This window comes from Sinohyriopsis cumingii, chromosome 15 (assembly GCF_028554795.1).
Source record: "Sinohyriopsis cumingii isolate HCF-2022 chromosome 15, ASM2855479v2, whole genome shotgun sequence".
NCBI classification, from domain to species: Eukaryota; Metazoa; Mollusca; class Bivalvia; order Unionida; family Unionidae; genus Sinohyriopsis; species Sinohyriopsis cumingii.
The window spans coordinates 65,969,237-65,993,231 of record NC_142975.1 but is presented as its reverse complement, the minus strand read 5'-3'; the positions used below and the strand labels follow the sequence as shown (position 1 = coordinate 65,993,231).

Genomic DNA, 23,995 nt, shown 5'->3' with positions numbered 1-23,995 from the left:
TACTCATTGTAGACTGCATGATTGTGTTTTGTTATCATATGACACAAAGTAATATTGTTTTGTAAGTCCATATTTTACATTTGACATCTGTTCTGTCATGAATGTCATTTGCAAAGCACATGTATAAGATTCAAGTAGTCAGATGCTCTTAAATGTCTACATTGTTTAAAATCCATGCAGTAACTACGTACAGTATGCCTATTATCATTATGACTCCAGAAGAGATACAGATTTTATTTCTCTGATTTGTTTTATACTCTAACAATTATAATTATTGTTCAGGATATTAAGAAACATATTAGATCCATGGACATCTATTTAGTGATCTGAAAACTTGAATAATTTGGATAATTTGTGGGATTTTTTTATGTCACACTTTAGAATATTAGTGTTAAATGCAATTAATACCTGCACCTATTGAAAAAGAAAAATGTGATGGAACCGCATGCATATAGGGATACACATAGACAGCTAGTCCATTTCATGCAAGATCTGTTGGACATTTTCTTGCTTTCTCAGCTGCTATACATGTCATGAGCTGTCTGTGACACTTGTGACAACTTAGAAAGGGACACTTGGGTAACACGATTCAGTTAGGATTATTTCGATGTATTGGCAGTTTCCCTGCTGACATTATTGTCATGACAACAATTCATGTTATTCATCACATGTTCTTACAGTAGCAGGGTGACAAATAAGGATAGGTTCTCATTTTAGCAAACAGTTATGTAATACTTGTTCAAAAAAAGAGTTGGTCAAAATTACATTTAATAATATATAACAGCATTATAAAATGGTGAATATTTCTTAATTTCCTGTTAATTTGTAAGTAATTATGACAACAGTACAATATTGAATGTATTTTAGTAGAGTAATGTGGATCTTCGAGCATGGAATGTTTTAAAATCTAGCTGTAGCAGAGATTACCCCAAGGTTTTCACAAAGAGGCAAATTCATCCTTTGCTTTTATGTGTTTTTAACATTTTTTCCTTATAAATAGCTTTTAATTAATAAAAAAAAAAAATCAAAGATTATTTTGTCTTCATAATTGGTTCAGCAGCAGTGATCATGAGTGATGACATCGGCATTACTCTATGTGGATCAGAACTGCATGTAACAGCAAAGAAATTACAACTGAATACTGGAAACTGCATGTCCACAATTGTACATTCCTTCCAAAGGCAGTTGGTGAAATGCTTGTAATGACTAGATAATTAACAAAAGCATGTCGTTGCTAAGTTGAAAATAAATCGCTTTGCATGTGCTTTCTTATGTCCTTTGATCAAGTCAAGCACTTTGCATGTGCTTGCTTATGCCATTTGACCAAGTCAAGCACTTTGCATGTGCTTGCTTATGCCATTTGACCAAGTCAAGCACTTTGCATGTGCTTGCTTATGCCATTTGATCAAGTCAAGCACTTTGCATGTGCTTGCTTATGCCATTTGACCAAGTCAAGCACTTTGCATGTGCTTGCTTATGCCATTTGACCAAGTCAAGCACTTTCGTGACCAGATTTAGCGTGGTTAATATTACTATTTGACGTTTGAATACAGCCAGTTTTTGTGTCCTCTCATTTTAAGGTGGGATTTATTAAATTAGGTTGGATTTATTTAGTTGCATATTGAAAATGACATTGATATACCCAACATAATTGAATACATTTTGGGGTTTCAGAAGAATGAATAGGTCATCATGAAAAGGTAATAGAATATCTTATGTTTAACAACATTGATAATCATAATGACGACAATGTCAGCAACAAGCAACAATTATAACAGTATTAAAAATATGTTCAGTAGTATTAGTAACAATAAAAAGTGATTTTCGTTTCTCTTCTGGTTGATTCCTCATTTAAATACTTACCCAAAAATTAACCAATACATGTATGTATCCTTTTCGTATGAGATTTAATCAAACATATACTTAACAACCAAGGCATCATATGAGATTTAATCAAACATATACTTAACAACCAAGGCATCATATGAGATTTGATCAAACATATACTTAACAACCAAGGCATTGTTCATTCAATATTGGTAGCTCACACGTCTGTACTTTTCTCAGCTACTTGTGATTCAAATTCAAAATATCAAAGTATGAGAAGGAAAGTAAAATATGAGAACAAAGGTAAAACAGACTCTTAGTCACAAACGACTTTATTTATATTATTTTCCATTACTAATTCTGCAAATTCTTTGCTTTTCATTTTGGCACATGTTAGTTTTCTCATTTGAATATTGTGGTACAGCAGTTAAAAGTACTTGAGGAAAAATAAAGTTCTGTGTGTGAAAAAAATTGATGCATTTAATACATTATGATCTCATGGATAGATAGTACATGTATGTGATAACATTTGAGGTTGCAAAAGATTACATGAATTACAGTATCTTGAACTGAATATTTTGTGGGAACTTGTATATCAAATAAACACAAACATGTAAGATCCATTAAAGATCCTGTATATAATTTTGTGCTGTTCGCTTTGAAACAGGAAGTGATGGACTAGTAGAGGATGTAATACTGCTTGGTGCTCCAGTCTCGGGTGACCCCAAAAACTGGCAACCTCTTTCCAGAGTTGTGGCAGGAAGGATTGTCAATGGCTACTGCAGGTATGAGCAATACCTTTCCTATGATAGTCCCAGAGATTATAACCAACACAAATGTTTTTAAAAGTAAGATCTGGTCTTTTGTGACAAAATTTCGTAAAATTAAAATCACATGATTTGTCTTAAAGTGAAAGAAAGACTTATTATGGAGAAAAGGCATTTTATATAGCATTTTTAGGGGTACACATTGAAGAGTCTGAGAGGTCCTATTCTAGAAGGGTACATATTGAGGAACCTGAGAGGCCTTTTTGACAGGTGTATGAGGTCCAATTCTAGGAGAGTACATATTGAAGAGGCTGAGAGGTCCTGTTGAAGGATGGTTCATATTGAAAAGTCTGAGTGATTCTGTTCTAGGAAGGTAGATAACAAAGTTTCTCAGATGTCCTGTTCTTGGCAAGGACATAATGAAACGTTTGAATTGTCTTTTCTTTAATGCGGTACATATTGAGGAATCTGAGAGGTCATAATCAATGAGTGTACATATTGAACAATCTGAGAGATCCTATTCTGGGAAAGTACATATTAAAAGTCTCAGATGTCCTATTCTAGGAGAGGACATATTGAAGAGCCTGAGATGTCCTGTTATAGGTGGGTACATGTTGAGGAGTCTGAGAGATCCTGTATGAGGAGGGTACATATTAAAGAGCCTGAGAGGTCCAATTCTAGGAGAGGACATATTGAAGAGCCTGAGAGGTCCTGTTATAGGTGGATACATGTTGAGGAGTCTGAGAGATCCAATATGAGGAGGGTACATATTGAAGAGCCTGAGAGGTCCTGTTATATGTGGGTACATGTTGAGGAGTCTGAGAGATCCTGTATGAGGAGGGTACATATTGAAGAGCCTGAGAGGTCATGTTATAGGTGGGTACATGTTGAGGAGTCTGAGAGATCCAATATGAGGAGGGTACATATGGAAGAGCCTGAGAGGTCCTGTTATAGGTGGGTACATGTTGAGGAGTCTGAGAGATCCTGTATGAGGAGGGTACATATTTGAAGAGCCTGAAAGGTCATGTTATAGGTGGGTACATGTTGAGGAGTCTGAGAGATCCCATATGAGGAGGGTACATATTAAAGAGTCTGAGAGGTCCTATTCTAGGAGAGGACATATTGAAGAGCCTGAGAGGTCCTGTTATAGGTGGGTACATGTTGAGGAGTCTGAGAGATCCCGTATGAGGAGGGTACATATTAAAGAGTCTGACAGTTCCTATTCTAGGAGAGGACATATTGAAGAGCCTGAGAGGTCCTGTTATAGGTGGGTACCTGTTGAGGAGTCTGAGAGATCCAGTATGAGGAGGGTACATATTAAAGAGTCTGAGAAGTCCTATTGTAGGAGAGGACATATTGAAGAGCCTGAGAGGTCCTGTTATAGGTGGGTACATGTTGAGGAGTCTGAGAGATCCCGTATGAGGAGGGTACATATTAAAGAGTCTGAGAGGTCCTATTCTAGGAGAGGACATATTGAAGAGCCTGAGAGGTCCTGTTATAGGTGGGTACATGTTGAGGAGTCTGAGAGATCCCGTATGAGGAGGGTACATATTAAAGAGTCTGACAGTTCCTATTCTAGGAGAGGACATATTGAAGAGCCTGAGAGGTCATGTTATAGGTGGGTACATGTTGAGGAGTCTGAGAGATCCAATATGAGGAGGGTACATATTGAAGAGCCTGAGAGGTCCTGTTATAGGTGGGTACATGTTGAGGAGTCTGAGAGATCCTGTATGAGGAGGGTACATATTGAAGAGCCTGAGAGGTCATGTTATAGGTGGGTACATGTTGAGGAGTCTGAGAGATCCTGTATGAGGAGGGTACATATTTGAAGAGCCTGAAAGGTCATGTTATAGGTGGGTACATGTTGAGGAGTCTGAGAGATCCTGTATGAGGAGGGTGCATATTAAAGAGTCTGAGAGGTCCTGTTATAGGTGGGTACATGTTGAGGAGTCTGAGAGATCACGTATGAAGAGGGTACATATTAAAGAGTCTGAGAGGTCCTGTTATAGGAGACTAAATTCATTCATCGGCTGGATACCAGAACAGTTTGTATTTGCCAGTCAAACAAGGATTTTATGAAGTTCATGAAGTAAAAAGGGAAACTTTCTCATGAACATCTAGACAAAACGGAAGAACTTAAGCAAAACATAGAGATAGCATCTGCTTTTGACTTAAGCTTTTATGATAATTAAGGATATGACAAATAAAAATACTTTCCTGAGACCCCTAGATAAGTTTTAAAAAAACCTAATCTTGCCATTATACCTTATGGAACAAGAGTTTTGCTGTGATTGTTTTCTTTTGTCTCTTTCTGATGTTTTTTAATCTTTATTTTTCTCATGTTTGTTTTTTCTTCTTTGTTTCTTTACCTAGACCTGGCATATTTATGTGATGCACTCTTGCTATATTATGCAGTTATGTTAGCTCTTCTTTCCATTTCTTTAAGGCATATCACGTTTTTTCACTGTTCAAAGAAATATAATGTTTAAGTCTTAAATTTCCTGGCCTTAAAATCTCATCAAATTGCAGTCACATCCCATACCATATCATAAAAAGTGTCCTAATCTGTACTTCTTAAAAAAGATCCAGTCATCCAGAATTGAGGGTGGATCTTGGTGTTTTATGGCACATCAACACATTAAGGGTTATATTGTGATGTGGCAAGTACAGTAAAGTACAATTTTATAAATTTTGAAGTTGACTTGGGAAAACAACTTGCTCTGGCCAGGCTGAGTAGAAAATTTTGAAGCTGACTTGGGAAAACACCTTGCACTGGGCAGACAGACTAGAAAATTGTGAAGTTGACCTTGGAAAACAGCTTGCCTTAAAAATGGTCAGAAAATGTTTGTGTGTGTGTGTGTGAGAGAGAGAGAGAGAATGAAATTTGACCAATAGCAGACAGAGCTGCATTAAGTTAATTTTAATCTTGTTTTCTTAAATAACATTGTTCTTTATCTTCCCAAATAAATTTCAGTGGTCATGCAGATTTGATTTACAAGGGTGTAGGTAGAGTTAAAGAGAAACTTTAAGCACACTAGTTCACTTTCTTCCAAGTGGAGTTACTGCCAACTGTGCGATGGATGCAGCCATCAGACTTTTAACTGGAGTATGTGCCTTCCCGTTCTCATGCAGTCCAAATGAACTTGGCTAAAATCATGGGATCTGATCGGGTCTTTCCTATAATTATCAGTCCCTGTGGAACATGGATTTGCTATCCTGCTTTTGCCTTTGGCAGTTTGGGGATATTTCCTGAGTGACTGCAGAACATCAAGTCCTTTGCTGAGTTGTGCTCCAGCCATGGATCTTCACTAGTCCATGATGATTGGAACTTTCTTGCATGCTTAGCCATGTCATAATGGTTACTTATCTGTAAAACTAGAGGTGGAAACTTCATCGAGTTTTCTTTCCTTGCCTAAATAAGATGGTGGACTACATAATAATGAAAGCTAGACTCCTTGTAATGATTAATTTATACTCTTAAAGATTTGCAAACATTGATTTCATCAATGTGCTTTACAATCATTTAGTCACCCTGAAATCACAAACATGCATCAAAATATTTGACAAGCCATCTTTTGAGATTCAGAACACCTATTTCATCCATTTAATTCTTTGCAAACCAGTATTTTTGTATTGGTCACCTGTTAATTACTACATAAACACAGATCATAAACGTCACATGTGGGTGTTACATTTCAGTTCTTCGATCATGCTTTGAATCAAATCATGATGGTTAGTCATTAGTGATTATTGCCTTTTATTTCCAAACTCACCTGTCAATGAAATTGCACAAGTTATATTACTAGCAACTTAACCCCTAACTCACTTAAAGATGGTGACATGCATCAAACAATATTTTGACTGAGCTAGCTAACAAACTGCCTGAGGCAAGGTTAGAAACCCGAATGTTGGTTAATCCCGATGTGTACAGATATTATGATTAAAATGTAACTGATAAGTTAAAATATCAATTTTTATTCCTTATTCGTCAAAACTGGCTTTAATTAGTAAATATTCACATTGTCACGCATTGCAAGGAAATGTGATTAACCATGACATTGACTACATGATGGAAGTATGTACTGTAGCATTACAAACAGAACACTAACATTTTATTACTCAATTTTTACCACTTGCCCATGGGTAAGTGACCTGGAAATTTGAGCTTGCCTGAGCCAAATTTGAGCTTGTCCCATGAGTTGGACAAGTTGATTTGTAAATTCCTGCCCAAGAAAATACCATGTTAGCTAATCCAGACACATAATTTGGGATTCAAATCTTCACAATTCTGGTCATGCCTGCTTTCCGTTAACCACTGTGCCACAAAGGCTTTCTCAGTAAGAAATAATGTGGTCGTAATTAATGTGAATTTTGCTATACATGTGATTTAATATTTTGTTCAATTAAGGGTAAATACCTGTCTGTTGAAATATTTAGTTGACATGTTTGGCATGTGTTTAGGGATAAATTCCCACGAATAATATATTCTCTTTAGTCTCTCCACCATGCAGTATTTACTTGATTTTCTCTCATTTTAGAGGGGGTGACATATTGATTTTCATGGATTTCATGGTAGTTACAAACCACAAATTTACCCCACAATAAAAATGCCTTTCTTGGGTCCGATGTGTGTTTTACTGAAACAGCCTGAAGTATAATATGAACTTCAGGTACAATATTACAGAAAGTATGTTATTAACTATTGTTACAATATTAGAAAATATATTTAATGAGCTATTGATATAACATTGGAGTGATATGGTATGAACCATCAGTACAGTACTACAGAATAATATGAACTTAATGTCTTTTTGAAGTAGACAGTGTGACCTTGCTATAGCACGCTCCATTATAACATGAATTGGAATTGGGATAGAACACAGTCCTGGTGTGGCTCCTGAAATTTCATATCCATGTTATTTTTTCGTACACAAAAAATTTCTTTTTTAAAAGTACGAAAAAAATGTAAAAAGTTATTATCATTTTGGGGAAGATGTTGTGTATGAATAATACAAGATGATTGAGGAGTGGCTTCTGAAATTTTATATGTATTTTTCTTGTACACGAAAAAGTGTTTTTTTTCTTCTTAAAGGTACGAAAAATAACATGTACAAAGTTTATTCTGGGCTAGTGTAGGGCTTTCCCAGTGTCGCAGATTTGTAATATTATCCTTTTTGGTGGCAAAATATACCATCTGGCAATTTTTTTTATTGGCAACATTGTTGGCTGTTTAAACTTGTATATACAACCATTGGTTTGGATTGGAGAAATTCAGAGGCCCCATGAAAGGAAGCCGCAATCTGGATATAAATTGCACTGAAATTTATCTGTTGGTACATGAGCAAATTCTTTGTCCATATTGACAAACCGTTTAAACAGTGCATTGTTATATCATAATCCGCTTATCTTGACATCTAGCATGAGTACTGTATGTTGTGAAATATCTGCTTTTTTGTTGTTGACATTTCTGGTAATGGAGATACCAGATGAGGCATTATCTTGTAATCTCTCCTTTGCTGGATTTTTGGCTGCTTGCTAGTAATTAATATGTTTACACAGACTGACATTTGTATGTGGATGGTAAGTAAAATTCCTCTTCTTTTCACTCAGAATTAAATCCTTCAGAACACTCACATTTTCTGTAATAATCCCACTCATCAGACTAAAACACCTGTGTCTCTATCATCCGTTGACTCGTTAATGCATCTGATGCATGTGTGGAAGTCAGCATCACGCTGCTAACACAAATGTAAAAAAAAAAACAATAAAACATCTTACTCATTGGTTTATTCAATAGGCAGGGAGGAACAGTAACTAGATTAGACCAAATGATGGCCAGTTCCTTTTTGAAAAATGTACCAGATAAAACAGTTTCTGAAATTTCAAAGAAAACAGATTACCGCTGAAGCACCAATTGTTATGAAAATATACTCAGCAAGTGGAAAAAAAATCAGTCTCAATCATGCAATACAATTATTTGATGTTGCTGCCACAATAAGAAATGGGCATTTGTTTGGTTCTTCAAAGCTCTCCTTTAGCGGTGACTTCAATAATGCATGCATCCTTCATCAAAGAGAGCCGACTCCAATCTTCAATAAAAAGAAAGAACTTTTCTTCGGAGGAAGTCAGTACCAAACTTAAATAAAAGTAATGGAGTCTGATGGATTGTTGCATTTTCCAACATGACTGGAACACATTAATTGTACTGTGAAAGTTTCCTTTTTGCAGGGAACAAGTTTTTGCTTACAAATGCTACCAATGGCAGCTTAAAACGCAAACTAACTCTTACCAACTTGGTACGTACTGAAAAGTAAATGTGCTTTGTCATTTGTTTTGTGATTGTGCTGTTTTTCCACTGAATTCAGACCAATATGACCTGTGACAAAATTATTGAATATTTTAAATGTGTGTGTGTGCGTATTTTTGATGGAATCACTTGTAATGTGGGTGCAATGGATATGATGAGATTCGCGGGTGAGTACATGGTGTTGATACTCTATTCATGCTATACATTAGACATATATAAACAATATTCATATATGCCTTCTCTGTTTTCACTACAGGTGTATTTCTCATTTAATATACATTGATTTAAGATGGTAACTGCCAATGAAGCATGTATTTTACCGCCCACATTTATTACCTACCCTAACCCCCCCCCGCATGCAAATTTGTTGGGGTACATGCATCATTTTCTTTAGCTAACTGACCTGGTTGCTTATAACACGGTTTGATCTATAACACAGTCAGGTTCTTTGGCTCCCAACTGCCATGTTATAGCGGGGTCACACTGTATCTTGAGGTTGATATTTCTGTAAGTGTTTAACTTGATGGATTTTTTCAAGCATAACTTGATTGCTTTGCAGGTCAGACTGGTTACTGAAGTTTCTGTATAGAACGGCATCAGTTCAGATAAAAATTGCAGGTCTTGGACCAGTCATCTGGGAAAACAGAAGGATGCACAATTTTGATCTGAGTGGTGTGGTAGGTTAAAAATTATTAAAATTTACATTTACGGAGCTCAATGCTAGGGTAATGGTTGCAGTATGTGAGACCATTCAGTGGCCACATTAAGTGCATCAGACCCTCTGTCAAGTTGTATAAGTGCCTTACTTTAGTGCTGACTTGATCTTCAAAGATACGTTTTCCTTTTTTGCAATCCCAATTGGCATCATCCACTTCTAAAATAAATATTTACTTTTGAGACATGTGATCATTTTCACCTGGCCAGTTCTGGCTAAGATGTGATGGACAGCTCTCACAGTGATATAGAGAAGAGTTAAAGTAAAAATTACCTATGAGTGTCCAACTTAGTTGGTTCATAGCTTTTGATTTTGCATTCTATGTCCCTCACTTAAATATTTAAAGTGTATGTGATTTGATTCACTGCTAGACATTCCTTGTACAGATCAAGAAAGAATAATCATAATCTCTTTAAAATCTCCTTTTTGAAAAATAACACATACAAACATTATATATGGAATACTTCACAACATAAAGAAATGCAATTTCAGGACAGAAGAAAGTACATTTTAGTATATATCAACAGTGCAACTTAACACGTCTGTACTTTAAGTCTAGGTTGAGATTAAGATCCTAATAGGCTCCCTACCCCCATGTAGATGATAAAGAAAAATTGTTTAAAGTATGTTTTCATTTGTAAAATTATCAGTTAATTTGCCACTGATACCTTTCTAAAATTTTGTCACTTAAAATGGGGAGTAAATTTGGGTCTGATCAAGACCAAATGTTCCATACATGTCTTCATGTCACATCTTGTTAATTACCAACAACCACCAGGACAATCAAGAACAAATTTTCACAGGTGAGGTGTTCTCATGAGTCAAGAAAATGCTTGAAACAAAGTAAATAAAACAGCAGTGGATGTATGGCTGAAATATGATTTAGAAAAATGAGATTTGGTAAAAACGAGGAGTAAAGGAACGGCGTATAATATTTTTAGGAATAAACTAGGATTTAAGTAACATTAGGCACAATGTGTAAGTATTGTATGCTGTAGACTATGGGTGTATCTTCAATCTCCCAGAATATGCTAAGTAACCTCTTCATAATGAAATCTTTTTTTGCCATAACTTGATTTTATGTTGGCGAAAGCAGAAAATATTCACATACAAAATAATAACATGAAACAGTCATAGTCATTTAAAACAGTTTATTGACATGGTAATTGACCAAGAGTTGATTACAGCTGTGTGACTTCTGGTGATCTTGCCAATTTCATATTGAAATTTTGTGTCTTTACATGTTGAGGCATAGAAAAGGTTTTATTTTTGCATATAAGTCTTGAGAAAGCTATTAACTGAAGCTATCTAACATGTAATTCTATCATAAATTATTAGAATATAATTACACTACTCAAAACAGTAAATGTTAAAGTTCCAAGTTCATACACTTAGGATATATATGACATGTTTTGAAATCGGTTTATATCTGTGGCAACTACTCCATTGTAACTTTGTATTAATGTATTTACCTTTGAGTGTATTTTATAACTTTGTGGTATTTTAACTGTAATTAAATTTTATCAATATAAAGTTTAAAAAAAATTAATCATGGTTTTAATTAGTGCCTAATATGATTGGCTTTATCAAATAAATAATAATAATATAAAGTGAAAACTGAGAGTCAGGGTTTCTGTTAAACTCATTTCACTCACTCAGCAGTGACAGTAAGTCTTTTTTCCTCACATGATTTCATTAGTCTATTCTTTACAAATATTTAGTTTTTGAAGTAAATAAGTGACCTGTCTGAAATCTAGTTGTTTTTATTTGTAATGGGGGAGCTGTTGTAGCCCAGTTGGTTGAGCACCAGACTCTTAATTATAGGGTCACATGTTTGATACCTGCCTTACCCAAGCCAGTCAAGCCACCAGCCTTAGTGTGTCTGTCCATGGCAAAGACACTTCACTTCCGTTAATTAGATATTATATAGCCAATAATAATGTGTTCAAGTGCTGTTAAAACCAACATAAATAAATAAGCATTTCTAATGATTTACTTTCTTTTACTTATAATGATTTAAAGCACTGAGAGACTGGGGTAACAGCTGTTTTGGTGGAAAAAGAAGTTCTTCAGATAGACCTAATATCCTCAGATTGCTTCAGAAAGTTTAGATTTTGGATAATTAATGAATGAAAGTTGGGGATGGCCATTGTTTTTTATACAAAAATGTTTGGATGGGGTGGTCTAGGATTTTTTTGGAAAATTGGAATAGTTACCCAGGGATTTTTTAAAAGAAAGAGATTGACATTTTATTGTGTTCATATTTGGTTGGGAAAGGATGTTTGTCATAAATTATTGGTGTATGGAAAATAAATGAGTTTTGTGTAGCCTGGAATTTAAAAAATAAAATTTGTATTGGGTAATAGGGTTTTTACTCCTAAATATTGTGAATAATAACATGGTGACCTTACAGTTAAAAAACACAAAATGGAAGATAGGAGGTTAGAGTTCTTGAAAACATTTTATGTACTAGTTATTATCTTTGTGAGAATAAAAAACATGATTTTTTCACACCTGCCAGTGTTCCAAAAGGTGTGGTGATGGATTTTGAAACTCAAAAATCAGGAATAATTAAGTGACATTGTTCAGTTCTGAATAAAGTGTATAATTGTTAAAGCCTATAGAAAAGGACAATACCAGTATGTTTTCTTTGAAGCATTTATATTCATCCAAACAAAATTAACAGGTAGACAGCATTTGTATATAATATTGTAACTTTCGAACATGCACAGCTCCACAGTCACACTCCCAACCACACACACATTAAATAAAACTAGCAATGTGTTTGTGGAACACAGATGCCCCCACCACTGCACCTGAAATGACCAATGTGAAATGGATGGACAAGAGATAAGGCTGTTTACCCTGACAACTGTTGTGGTTGGGCATCAAATATACACAAAGTTTCTGTCTTTAAAAATTATCAAATAACATTAGACTTTGGTTAGGATCTAGTATCCATAATTTATAAATTTATGATTGAGACATGGATTGCTCCTAGTCATCTTTTTTGTTGGTCAGTGTATTAATGTATTTACTTGCAAATGCAGACTTTACTGAACTCAGTAGTTCATCAGAGGGTCTAAAGGTGCTTAGGTTTCATTAGTGTTCATCTTTGCACTCATTACTTAAACTTGTTCAAAACTCTTGTTGAATTTTTCTGAGTATTGAAATGATCTTTCTACATGCTATGAGGGATTGTCAAATATTCAGTAACCATTCTAATTATCAAGTCAAATCTTGCCATTTCTGACAGTTTGACAGCTGCATTAACATTTTGTGTTAAAAAGATTCATACTTCTTAGTTAATTTTACCATTCCAAGAACAAAACTATTCACTTTGCAATTTCATAAACTCTTTCAAACAAATGTAAGCAAAAAGTATTACAAAATACAAGGTAAAGATGTTAAAATGTACAGTGACTATAAAATATTAAATAAAAGTGAAAAATATATAACTCTTAAAACATAGGGTGTAAGAAAGCACTTTCCCTAAAAAGTGTCTAGGGTTTTTTTGGTCATATATCATAAAGTTTCTTGAGTTCACATTAAAACAAGTCTGTCTCACATGGTGTATAAATGTCCACCCTTCTGGTTTGCAAGACAGAATTTCTTTCTACAGATTTGTCAGCTGAGATAAACAGATACTTGTTTAGTGTGTTTCTGGTGCATCACATCTTTTTCACAAAACATTGCCATGAGCAAAATTACTGTCATGAAACATTTTTTGTATTAAATTCGTTGAATCAAGTATATTTTCTAATGGTATTGATTCAGAGGAAGTTTATGCCTGTAAATTTACTATAAGCAGTTTTTGATGATAAGGAAGTAATACAGCAAAGACATTGATTGGCTTTCTTGTTTGTACATTTTTAACAAAATTGCAACGTCTTCAACATGGGATTGCTTGAAATATTGGAGGGTAAGATGTGTTAGCTAGGTGTCAGTACAACAAGTGTTTAATACCAAAAATGTTTAATAATCTCTATTTTAATGCATTAGAAGACCAACCCATTTAACAGGTTACGTAAGGAAATTTCAAAATCCATTTCATAATTTCCTTTATATATTGTATATACAGTCCAAGCTGCCTTAAATTTCATGTCTTTTAAGCAACAGTCTTAATTGACCACTTTGCAAGATGTTTTGCATTATGTTGTTGTAATTATTGTAGAAAAAAAATCCTTATTAGGTAGACACCTGTCTTAAACGACCACTTTTCTTACTTCATGGAGGTGTTTATTTAGACAAACTTGGACATATTTAAAGGAAACTTGTCTATATATGACACAATTTTATGGTGTTTTAAGTGTTTTAAATAGACATACTTTATTGTACAATTTAAAAGGGGAACAATTAGGGAACTTGGTGTCCATTTAATTCAGAATAGGCATCATGAGTAGGGGCATCTTTCTTTTTATGTTAAAAGCTATTTCAAATGATGCAATTGTTTGAAATGTTTATTTTCTGTAGCTGGAAGGTCACAGAGACTATGAGAAGAATCTGGATACCCTCATGAAAGCTGTTGGGGTCCGCACAAAAGATGAACTGAAGGTTAGTGCCAAGGTTCAGAAAAATCTTCCAAAGACAGCAGCTTCCAGTGGTAACCACAACTCCCAGCAGTCTCAGGGTGAAACGATGGCAACACCACAAATTCAGCCCAATTTATCAACAGAGAATGATTCTCTTGTTTCATCACAGAATGGTTCCATACAATTGCCAGAGTCGATATCTGACATACAACTATGCGACTCCTTATCACCACACACAGCAACCACAAACTCCACCGATGGGGATGAAGATAAACCTTACTGTGAGTCCCTTACACAAGAATGTGGCTTTGCGTCTCTACAGTCTGATGCTGAGACAGTATCTCCACAGCTGAAAGACACAAATGAGAATGAAATTAATGCTGATGATGTAAGTTTATGTGACAAGGTAAAATCAGATGACATGGATGCAGATAATGAGTCACATAATACAAGGACATCAACTAAAATTCATGAGGATCCCATGAATACTGGCTACACATGCCCAGAATCAGACACCTCAGGGGATATTGAGACTCAGATATCTAGGTTATCAATTGTAGAGAAGGTAACTCAGAAGTAATTCCAAGAAGTAAAGAAGAATTGTGAGAATATTTTTGTTTAAACAAAGTGCAAGACATTCAAAAGTATAAGAATTAATCTCACAACACTCACATAAAAAAACTTAAACCAAAATTTTACAAAGTAAGAATGTATTGTCCAATAAAATAATTGTAATATATATAATTTATCAGAGAAAGCCTATATTTTTTTAAAACTGCACTGTAAATGTTACCATATTTAATTACTTATAAGTCAAGGCCAACTGCAGATAACATAATATGACTGTTCTGCTGATTACTCATAACAAGCCGATCTGTTGGAGCCTTATGTGATGGCAGACCTGGACTAGACTTATAAGCAGGTATAGATGGTAGTTGATAAACAAAACATTGTGATTTCATTATGTGATAATGTTTAATAGATGAAGTCTTGTGTCAATTCTGTTTCACTAAAATCTTAAGCTGTTATATCAGAGGAAACTATTGTCTTAATTATGGTCAGTTTATGAAATGTACAAAATTACTATGCAGACTTTTCTTCTGATAAAGTCCTAGTATATTCAGTTATGAAGAATATGATGGAATTTTATTGTATTGTGTCTTATTATTAAGCAGAATTTACAGATTTGTTCATATTATCGCAATGTATGACTGAATTTCCTGGGTTTCCTGTATAACTTAAAGGAGTTGTAACCGTATAGAACAACAGCAAGTCTTTATTGTCCATCATTTTAACATTCCGCATTCAGATACGCTATAATCACTTAACACTCATGTGTTCATGTAAATTGGTTGTAAACTGGACCAGATTTGTAATTTACACTGAACCTCTCTGATGATTTGAAACTAAGTTTTAAATGGCAATTGCCTTTGTAATAGTTTCTGCATTATGTGAACAAATATTAAACAGTTATACCCTAGTATGAAGAAAATTACAAGTTACATATCAAAATGAATTGAGGACCATCCCTCCTTTTTTGTACATATTGTTCTTTTTTGTATTTACTATTCATATGTTAGAATTTAAAGAAATTCTGTTATAAAGATTCCTAACTACTTAACTGGTCTCATTTGACCACTTTTCAAACTTAAAATTTTTAATCACATCTTCATTTCTTTGCACAGAATATGTTTCTACTTTTTATTCTATAAATAACTATGAGATTTTTCTGTTTTTTTCCTACAACAACGATGAAATATGTGGGTGCCTTAAAAGATTGATTCTTTCATCTATGTGTTGGTTATTTTTGTATGAAAATAAATAATTCCTAATGAATCCATAGCCTGTATATTTTGATATTTTTCTTAAGAGAAGTACGGCAATCCCTCACTGTAAGACCTTTCATTATAACACCATTCCCGTTAAAAGTGGGTGTGGTCATAAATCCCATTTCGTTTTGTTGTAGTAAAATTATATACATGGTATAGTGCATTATTAGATGTAGAGGTGGGTACCACAAAATATTGCACTGCGGTACTTCTGAACATACCTCAAAATGTAACATGGTACACCCTCATTATAATGTAACATGGTACACCCTCATTATATTAGAGACCAACAATTTAATTTTCTGAGGCAGCAGACTGAACTTTTAAAAAGAAAATGTTTCCACCTGTCAGTAGCTGAAACAAATATCTTGCTCTGATTTATGAAGTCTAAATTGATCTTCATTTTTTTAATTTACTTTATGATCACAGAATTTGGCCAGCAGAGTTTTGGATCTGAACCCTTAAGAGAAAGGAGCCTTTTCAAGGACGGGGCACTTCAAGGTCCAAGTCAGGAGCTTCCTCCTTGAGATGAATAACTTGAAAGAGTATTAGATTTAAGATGGCAACCTTACCAACCCAGCCACAAGAAAACTGAAGTTAGCATATTTTTGCAGGTAGAGCGTGGTTGTCCTGACATGTTGTTGTTGTTGCAGAGTTTAACGCCATCTTTCAATACATGATAGGCTATACATGGCGGCCAGTTTTAATGGTGGAGGAAGAACCTGGGAAAACCCCCGGAAAGAACCACTGACCCACGAGTAGCTACTGGCAAGCTTTCTCACATACCCACATTGGCTGAATCTGAGACTTGAAGCCATGCAGACAGGTGAGATGGCAGTGATCCGTAACAGAGAGTGCTTTAGACCACTCGATCACTCGGGGCCTGTTTTCCTGACATAACATCAATCTAATATATCTCCATTCTTCATACACTACAAAGAGATTTAAAGTGAAATCTGGACCAGAGAACTATTGAGAACCTGTTTCTTGTTAGGCTTAATAATCGCAATTCATGTTGTCAGTGATCACCAGTGTATCATGGACCAGTAAATCACACCAGGCTTGATCACAACCCTTGACTACTTCCACATTGTATGTACACAGAAAATGTTAAGGAAATATTGCAAGTGTATTTGAACAGGCAAAACCATAAAAGACCGAAAGTAGCCTCCAATTAAAAAAAAGTACAAATATTTTACTTACTTCTTTTGATGAGTGCTATCAGAGCAGTCTACACCAAAAACTAAGCAAACTGTGCAGCATTAACTAAAGTATTATTAATACAAAAAGTAGTCCATGTTATTAAAAATATAATCAAGGTCAATTATGTACATACATAGATAATGGTGAATAAAGCATAACATTTCTCATGCAATTAATAGTGTTTTAGTGGAAACATCTGACGAATTTATATATTTTATTTTAGAGTTGGAGGACATGCTTTTTGAAATAGAATATCTTAGATATGCTAAACAACAGCAATAACTTTTTAATAGTTCGTTTCTATTGTTGCTTCTGGAAACTGTCAGATATTTATTTAGTGTGAAGACTTAAAAATACTGTTGTATTGAGGCTTTATGTGCAGTAGATGACAGGTACCACAACCATTTAAGAAAATGGGCTTTGAAAACTCGTTGCTATGGGAACCAATGCATGTTTATTTTTCATGTAATCTTCACACTGTTTTGTGTGATGTGAGACATTATCAGAACATTTTCTCAGTTAGTAATCTGGATGTATCTGTCTTGACTTTTGCACTTGAAACAGAAATATACTGCTCATATCAAGCTGACATGTTTAGACCTAGATGTTCAATGCTTGAAGAAGCAGAAGGGGAATTGTAGTCAGTATTTGTCAAGAAAATGGATAATCTGTTGAAAATGTTCAGAAAGATCAACACAGTTTCTTAAAGTTCAATCCACATGGCATAGTACTTAAAGCTTTTAAATATCAGAATGTACTTTGAAATCATTGAAACAAATACAAAAGAATGCTTACTAGGATATATTAAACTTCATAGATAAAAGAACTTGTCACAAAAGATTCACCACATGCTATTGCGATGCTAGTTGATACAATGGTGCCATTGCATTTTCCTACACACACACACACCTATGTGGCTGGAATGTGCTTGTTTCAGTAAGGTAGGTATATCATAAATTAGTTCTGTTTGGCAGTTTATTATTTACTTTAAAAATATGATACTTTTGTCGGATATTTTACATTATTTTTATTTTAACACCTTTCGTTAACATAAGAATATTAAATTTTTACTATTATATTAGTATATTTTGTTAAGAATGATGTATTGGAGAATTTTTTGCCACCTGAACCACCTTTTTTAAATTTCCTCATTTAAGACATCAATAGTAAATCAGTTGCATTTGTATTGTCCTTTCATTTTCTAATGCAATAAACACTGGACTGGTTTCTTTGCTGTATTTTTTTAATTTCACTTTTTGTATGAAAATGGCTGCTTATTAACAGTACTGAATTTTCTAAAGTCAACCATGAAAAGATTGTACTTGGGTTGTCTTTTTTGTTTGGAGTGCAGTGGGGTTAAGAGTATAAATATATAAAAGGCATACATATAATTCCTATTAAATTAGTTAAGATGAGATAATTGAAGATTGTAGATGCATCCACTGATTTCCGCAAATATAACTAAACCATTTCAGCCGATAGATATCAACCAATAGACAGAAACTATAGCTGTGTAGTAGCATACCTGGTATGTTATGCTTTTCAATGTAAATCATTACATTGTATGCAGATCTTATATTTTCAAAAATACATCAACCAGCCATAAAACCAGTTTGATCATCAATAATTAAGTATGGTAATATTTTAAAAATCCAATTAGCAATACATGCTGAGGCCACTTTATATGTAGTATTAAGGAGAGATATTGGTCTCCAAATCTTTAAATAATTTTTTACATCTTTAACACCTTTATGAATACTAGTAATAACGCTTTTAGGGCAGCTGAAGCTTGGGAAAAACACATATTGCCTCTAATTCGCGGCTCTGTTATGTATTCAGTTTTTGAATATCAGAGTCATCGACATTAAGTTGAGATTAGAATCTTGTCAGGCATATTGAGTTTCATAATATGATTGTGTCTCATTAAATATTTCTTTTTGTTTTGTTAATGATAGCGTTGTCCTTTTTGTGATAATTTTCATATATTTGCTGAGATGGTTTCACATTTTTAAATTACAAAAATACTTTGTTATTTTCTCACCCTCTTCAATCCATCTAACTCTAGACTTCGTCATATAACCCTTAAGTTTTTCCTGATGCAGATTTTTATTTCACTTTGTTTTTCACCTTTCAAATTAGTATTTATTATTTTATTATCATTTGATAAAGTAGTAATCTCTTTTATTAAATCTTTCTCTCTACTCTTTTGTTGCCTTTTTTTTTAATGAAGAAGATGTTGTTTTTGCTTTAACCTCCATTATGAGATCTTCAGAAAAGAATTGGTCATTTATCTTAAATTGTATTTCATCATTTGAAATATCACACATAACTTTGGACATAAATATCAGACAAATAATAGTAATTTAATGTTTTTAATTATTTCTTTTATATTTTCAGTAAATGTCTTTTAAGTAATGATTTATTGAACTTCCAAAAATGATTTTCTCCTCGTGAAGTTCCCTCTTAAATTGAAATCAATATTTTATACACAATTATGTGTTGAATTTTTATTTATTTCCCTTTGTGCGAAAACGACTGCTTATTACCAGTACTAAATTTTCGAAAGTCAACCACTAAACGATGTCAATGTTGCTTTTTTAACAACTAGCACACATGGTGCCCACCATGAACTGGTAGATTCTTGTATAATATGCTGATATAGCATATATGACACTATATACCATAAAATATTTGTCTTTGTTTTGGGGATATTTTATAAGCTGTTTGTCAAACTGCTTATTTTACTTTGGTGTATTCTGCATTTCAAACTGTAATAAAGCAATGCTTACCATCTTCATCTTTTATTTGTACTCTCCCACATTTGTGTTCAGTTACTGTTGGCTGTGCATGTGGAGGCCCTTAGGCAGTCAAAATCTTGTGACCCTCCTTTCAAAGTATCCCCTAATACATTTTCTAATTTTACCAACCAACAATTTTACATTAAGACAGTATTTTCTCTAAGGAGTCTTTAACGTAAAGTTTTCGTTTCTTTGATTAATTTTTTTCTATCTTTTGGAAACAATTTAAGAAAGCTTGATTGTAATTTTCCTTCAAGATCAAATCAGTATTATTTTGATCAGTTGCCGTGGGAACCCTAAAAAGCGTGGGGCCCATAGACCGGTGCCTACTCTGCCTATTTGGTAATCTGTCACTGACTGTTGGACGTTAGTAGTAATAGGGGATATATTACGGACAAGGAGACTTCTATGTCAAATCTGGGGGTTGTACCCTACTGACAATGGGAAATTTAACATGGGGAATTTTAACATGGGATGTATAGAGACAAGGGATTAGGGCTGTCTAGCGTCAAAAAATGTTGGGACTGTCTAGCGTCAAAAATAGTGGGTTTTTACAGGGACAATAGGAATGATGGCATCATGGTACTGGACATTGGCAACAATGTCCGCCAGGCGTTATATAAAGTTCTTTGTCCTGCTCCGCCAGGCGATCTATAAAGTGACATGCCCCACCCCTCCAAGTATTCTATCCATTTCTGTCCCGTCCCTCCGCACCAAGCGTTATAGCTTTTATATATAGGATATTGGGTCTGTATAGCGACAATATGAATGGAAAAGATGGGGTGACTTCACGGTACTGGACATTGGCAACAATGCTGCGACAAGGTGGCAAGTGGCTGACCTTGACTGGGCCAAACAGCGACAGTTGTGGGGGGGGGGGGTGACGTTACTGTGGAAAATTTCGAGAACTGTTCATGGAACATGGAGGGATCGATCCTTTCGAACGATCCTGCACCATTGCCAAAGCGTGTTTCTTAGTGTCCCGCTAACGATTCATGCTCGAAAAGAACATGGCTGACATGAGCCTTCAAACTACCGATTTTGTCAAAGCTGTAAGTTGGCTGGATTACGTGTCCGATAAGGAAGACAAATTGATCCAACGCACCCTCAACGGAGGAGGTGTAAAGACCAGTGGAACGTATTCAGTGGATGGTTGGGACATAGGAAACCCCAAGATCGTGTACGAGTTGAACTGGTCTTTAGATCACGGATGTCACATCTGCTACCCTCAGCTTGGCACTAAAATCAGTTTTTGCAACGGACCATGGAAGACTTGTACCAGGCCACTTGTCAACGGCGCTTGAAGTTAGAACAGCAATGATACCAAGTGGTGAATATGGAAACACGAGTACGATCACTGTTTGAAAACTGAACCCGAGTTTAAACTTATCAGCAGCAGGATGGATACTTGTCCTTACCGAGCGTACCTGGAAATTCTCTTAACGTACGGAAAAGAGGCCAGTAACACTCATCTAGATGCTTGCGTGATATGGAAACCTGACACAGCAGGTGTGGACAAGTTTAAAGACGCAGTCCTGCCACCAAATGACGATCCTCACAGTGTGGGTTTTAAAGACCGTCGAAAGAAAATCTTGCAAGAACGGTGTTTAGAACTGATGCATCGTTTGTATTTGGACAAGAAAGTAGATATCCGCCTGAGACTGAATCTCAGCAGTACCATTTTTTATTTGATGGCTGAAGCCAACGAGTACAAAACCATCAACCAAGAAGTCAGACTCTACATGCGACGCGTAGAAGTGTTACCTAAGTGGGAACGACATAAATCACACTTTGAGCAGAACAACCGTCAAGTATCCGATACGACGTTTGGAAGTGAAAACATTCACCATTGCCGCTGCACTCCGATCCAAGATCGAAGATCATCTGTTCCAAGGACAGTTACCCAAACGTTTACTCATTGGTATCATTAGCAATGAGGCCTCCAATGAAGCCGTAACTGCCAAACCTTTCGACACTACAGAGTGTCCAAGATTGAAGTCAGGCGCGATGGCAAAACCTTGTGTACCAGACCTTTCGAACCTAAGTTGCCGAGAAGAATTACTTGAGATCACACTTGTCTTTGTACGAAGCCAGGAGACTGATAGGGACCAACACTAGCCACTGCATTTAGTAAGACGATTATGCAGGAGGCTACGCCTTTGATTTCACTCCAGACCAAGGCAGCGACGAGGGTCATTTTCACCCTTTAAAATCTGGTCAACTGCGTGTGGAACTTTAGTTTGCAGAAGCTCTAACCAACACGGTGAACATCATCTTGTATGCCGAATTTGACAACACTCTATAAGTCAGTTTGAGAGAAGTCATTCCTGACTATTAGAAGTTATGGAAGACTTTTATCCCTCTTTGAATGGTGAATGGGAGAATATCCTGTCTTTAGCTAGGAAACGTAATGTACATCAAGGGCCAAATGACCTCCATTTGTGGAAGTCTAATTTGACTTCACAACGTTGTTAATCTGGTCAAAATGTATTATTTGATATTGGATGAATTGCCATGTTATGTGTTCGTTAATGGTTGGTTGAATAAAAAGGTTATATTTTGAAAAAAGTGTTAGTGGTTTGTTTATTTAAAATAATGTATTACTATACACGATCTTTGACCTCTCTCTTTCTATCCATCACCATGAGATAATCTACAGCGTTCCTACCAAAGAAATATCGTAAGGCTGTTTTCTATCGCGTTAGCGCCTGAGCCACATAAACGGGGCGGTCTCCAGTCTTACATAATTCATTATGCATTTATTAAGGAAGAGGACGTCGACCAGGCAACATCGTGGAGCGCTCAAACATGTCCGAGTGGCGACTCTGAGATTGACCAGGAATATAGGAGACAATGATGAGTCACCAGCCATACATGGAGTAATTGTATACACAGGACAGCCAGAAACAGTGCAGGAACACCCTAGGAGATATCTGAAGAAATAACCGGAGCGCCAACCGGCATACGATAGGGGAAAGAGATAGGAGCGATCAAGCGTGCTGTACATGGGCCACGACAAACCATTAAAATAGAGAAAAAGGGAATGTGGCAAACATACATGTACAAGCCGCTTGCGGAAACATGTCGACTCTCCACGTCGGCTGTACACAGACAAAAAGAGCTGGGACTTCGTGTGGTAGACGGCGTTTTTTTAGCGCAGTATTAAACGCTGCGTCTGAAAAATTATCATGACTGGGAAAAGATGGCAGACCTTGTTTGAAGAGGCCACTTAGTGATACCCACAAGCGTGGGACATGCCTGCAGATTACCAGTGTAGACCATATCCGGACAAGATACGACACTCCTAACTCGAGATGTATTACCGAGTTACTTTCAAGTTGCCTGGTTGATTAATCTTGGTTCTCATTTTGGCTAGAAAACCTATTTAATAATATCTATTTTAACAACAAACCTAGTTTGATTTGTTTCTTGCCACCATAAAAAATGTAATCTATTATTTTACTTATGCGTGAACTATTTATAAGTCATTTCGACTTGAGTGATTGGTATTTAATTAGCATATCAAATGTACACTTTGTACACTAAATTCAAACTTAGAATGAATCATTTTTCAAAAGTTTTAGACTTGCTGGATTTGATCTCATTGCACAGGTGGCTAACACATTATTGGTATTCTTTTATTGTCCATTAGCAAAACTGGACTAGATTTGAAATAACTACGGGCTGGCGTTTTTGGGAGTACACAACATCCATGGCTTGCTTTCCGAGACCCTTCTTCCTGACATCACTCGGACATCATACCATTGACGGAATGTGGGACCATTTCCATTCGTCAAAAAACCAAGTGTCATAATGTGAGGTCATCTCTGCCGACCAATCGTAGCGGACATTACATACTGCTTGGATTGACACCTGGTGCGTTCAAGCGCAACTGAATTCCATCTTTTCAATCACGAGTGCTTGTTGGGTTCATTTCCATTCATGACGACCCTACATTCAGGTCGTTAGGGACTAATTAGTCCCACGATCTGATTCTCAAATTAATTGAACACATAA

At 35.5% G+C, this 23,995-nt stretch overlaps 1 protein-coding gene across 1 annotated transcript in view; it reads left to right on the top strand.

Annotated features, from left to right (window-relative positions):
- Window positions 1-19,973, top strand: part of LOC149781967 (transmembrane and coiled-coil domain-containing protein 4-like) — a 69,419-nt gene extending 49,446 nt beyond the window's left edge. The window contains exons 12-14 of the mRNA XM_089936155.1: window positions 2,495-2,612; window positions 9,461-9,578; window positions 14,090-19,973. Of these exons, the coding sequence (XP_089792281.1) occupies window positions 2,495-2,612; window positions 9,461-9,578; window positions 14,090-14,728 (875 nt within the window). The 3' untranslated portion in view covers window positions 14,729-19,973. The remainder of the gene's footprint in view (window positions 1-2,494; window positions 2,613-9,460; window positions 9,579-14,089) is intronic.
- Window positions 19,974-23,995: the final 4,022 nt, after the last annotated feature.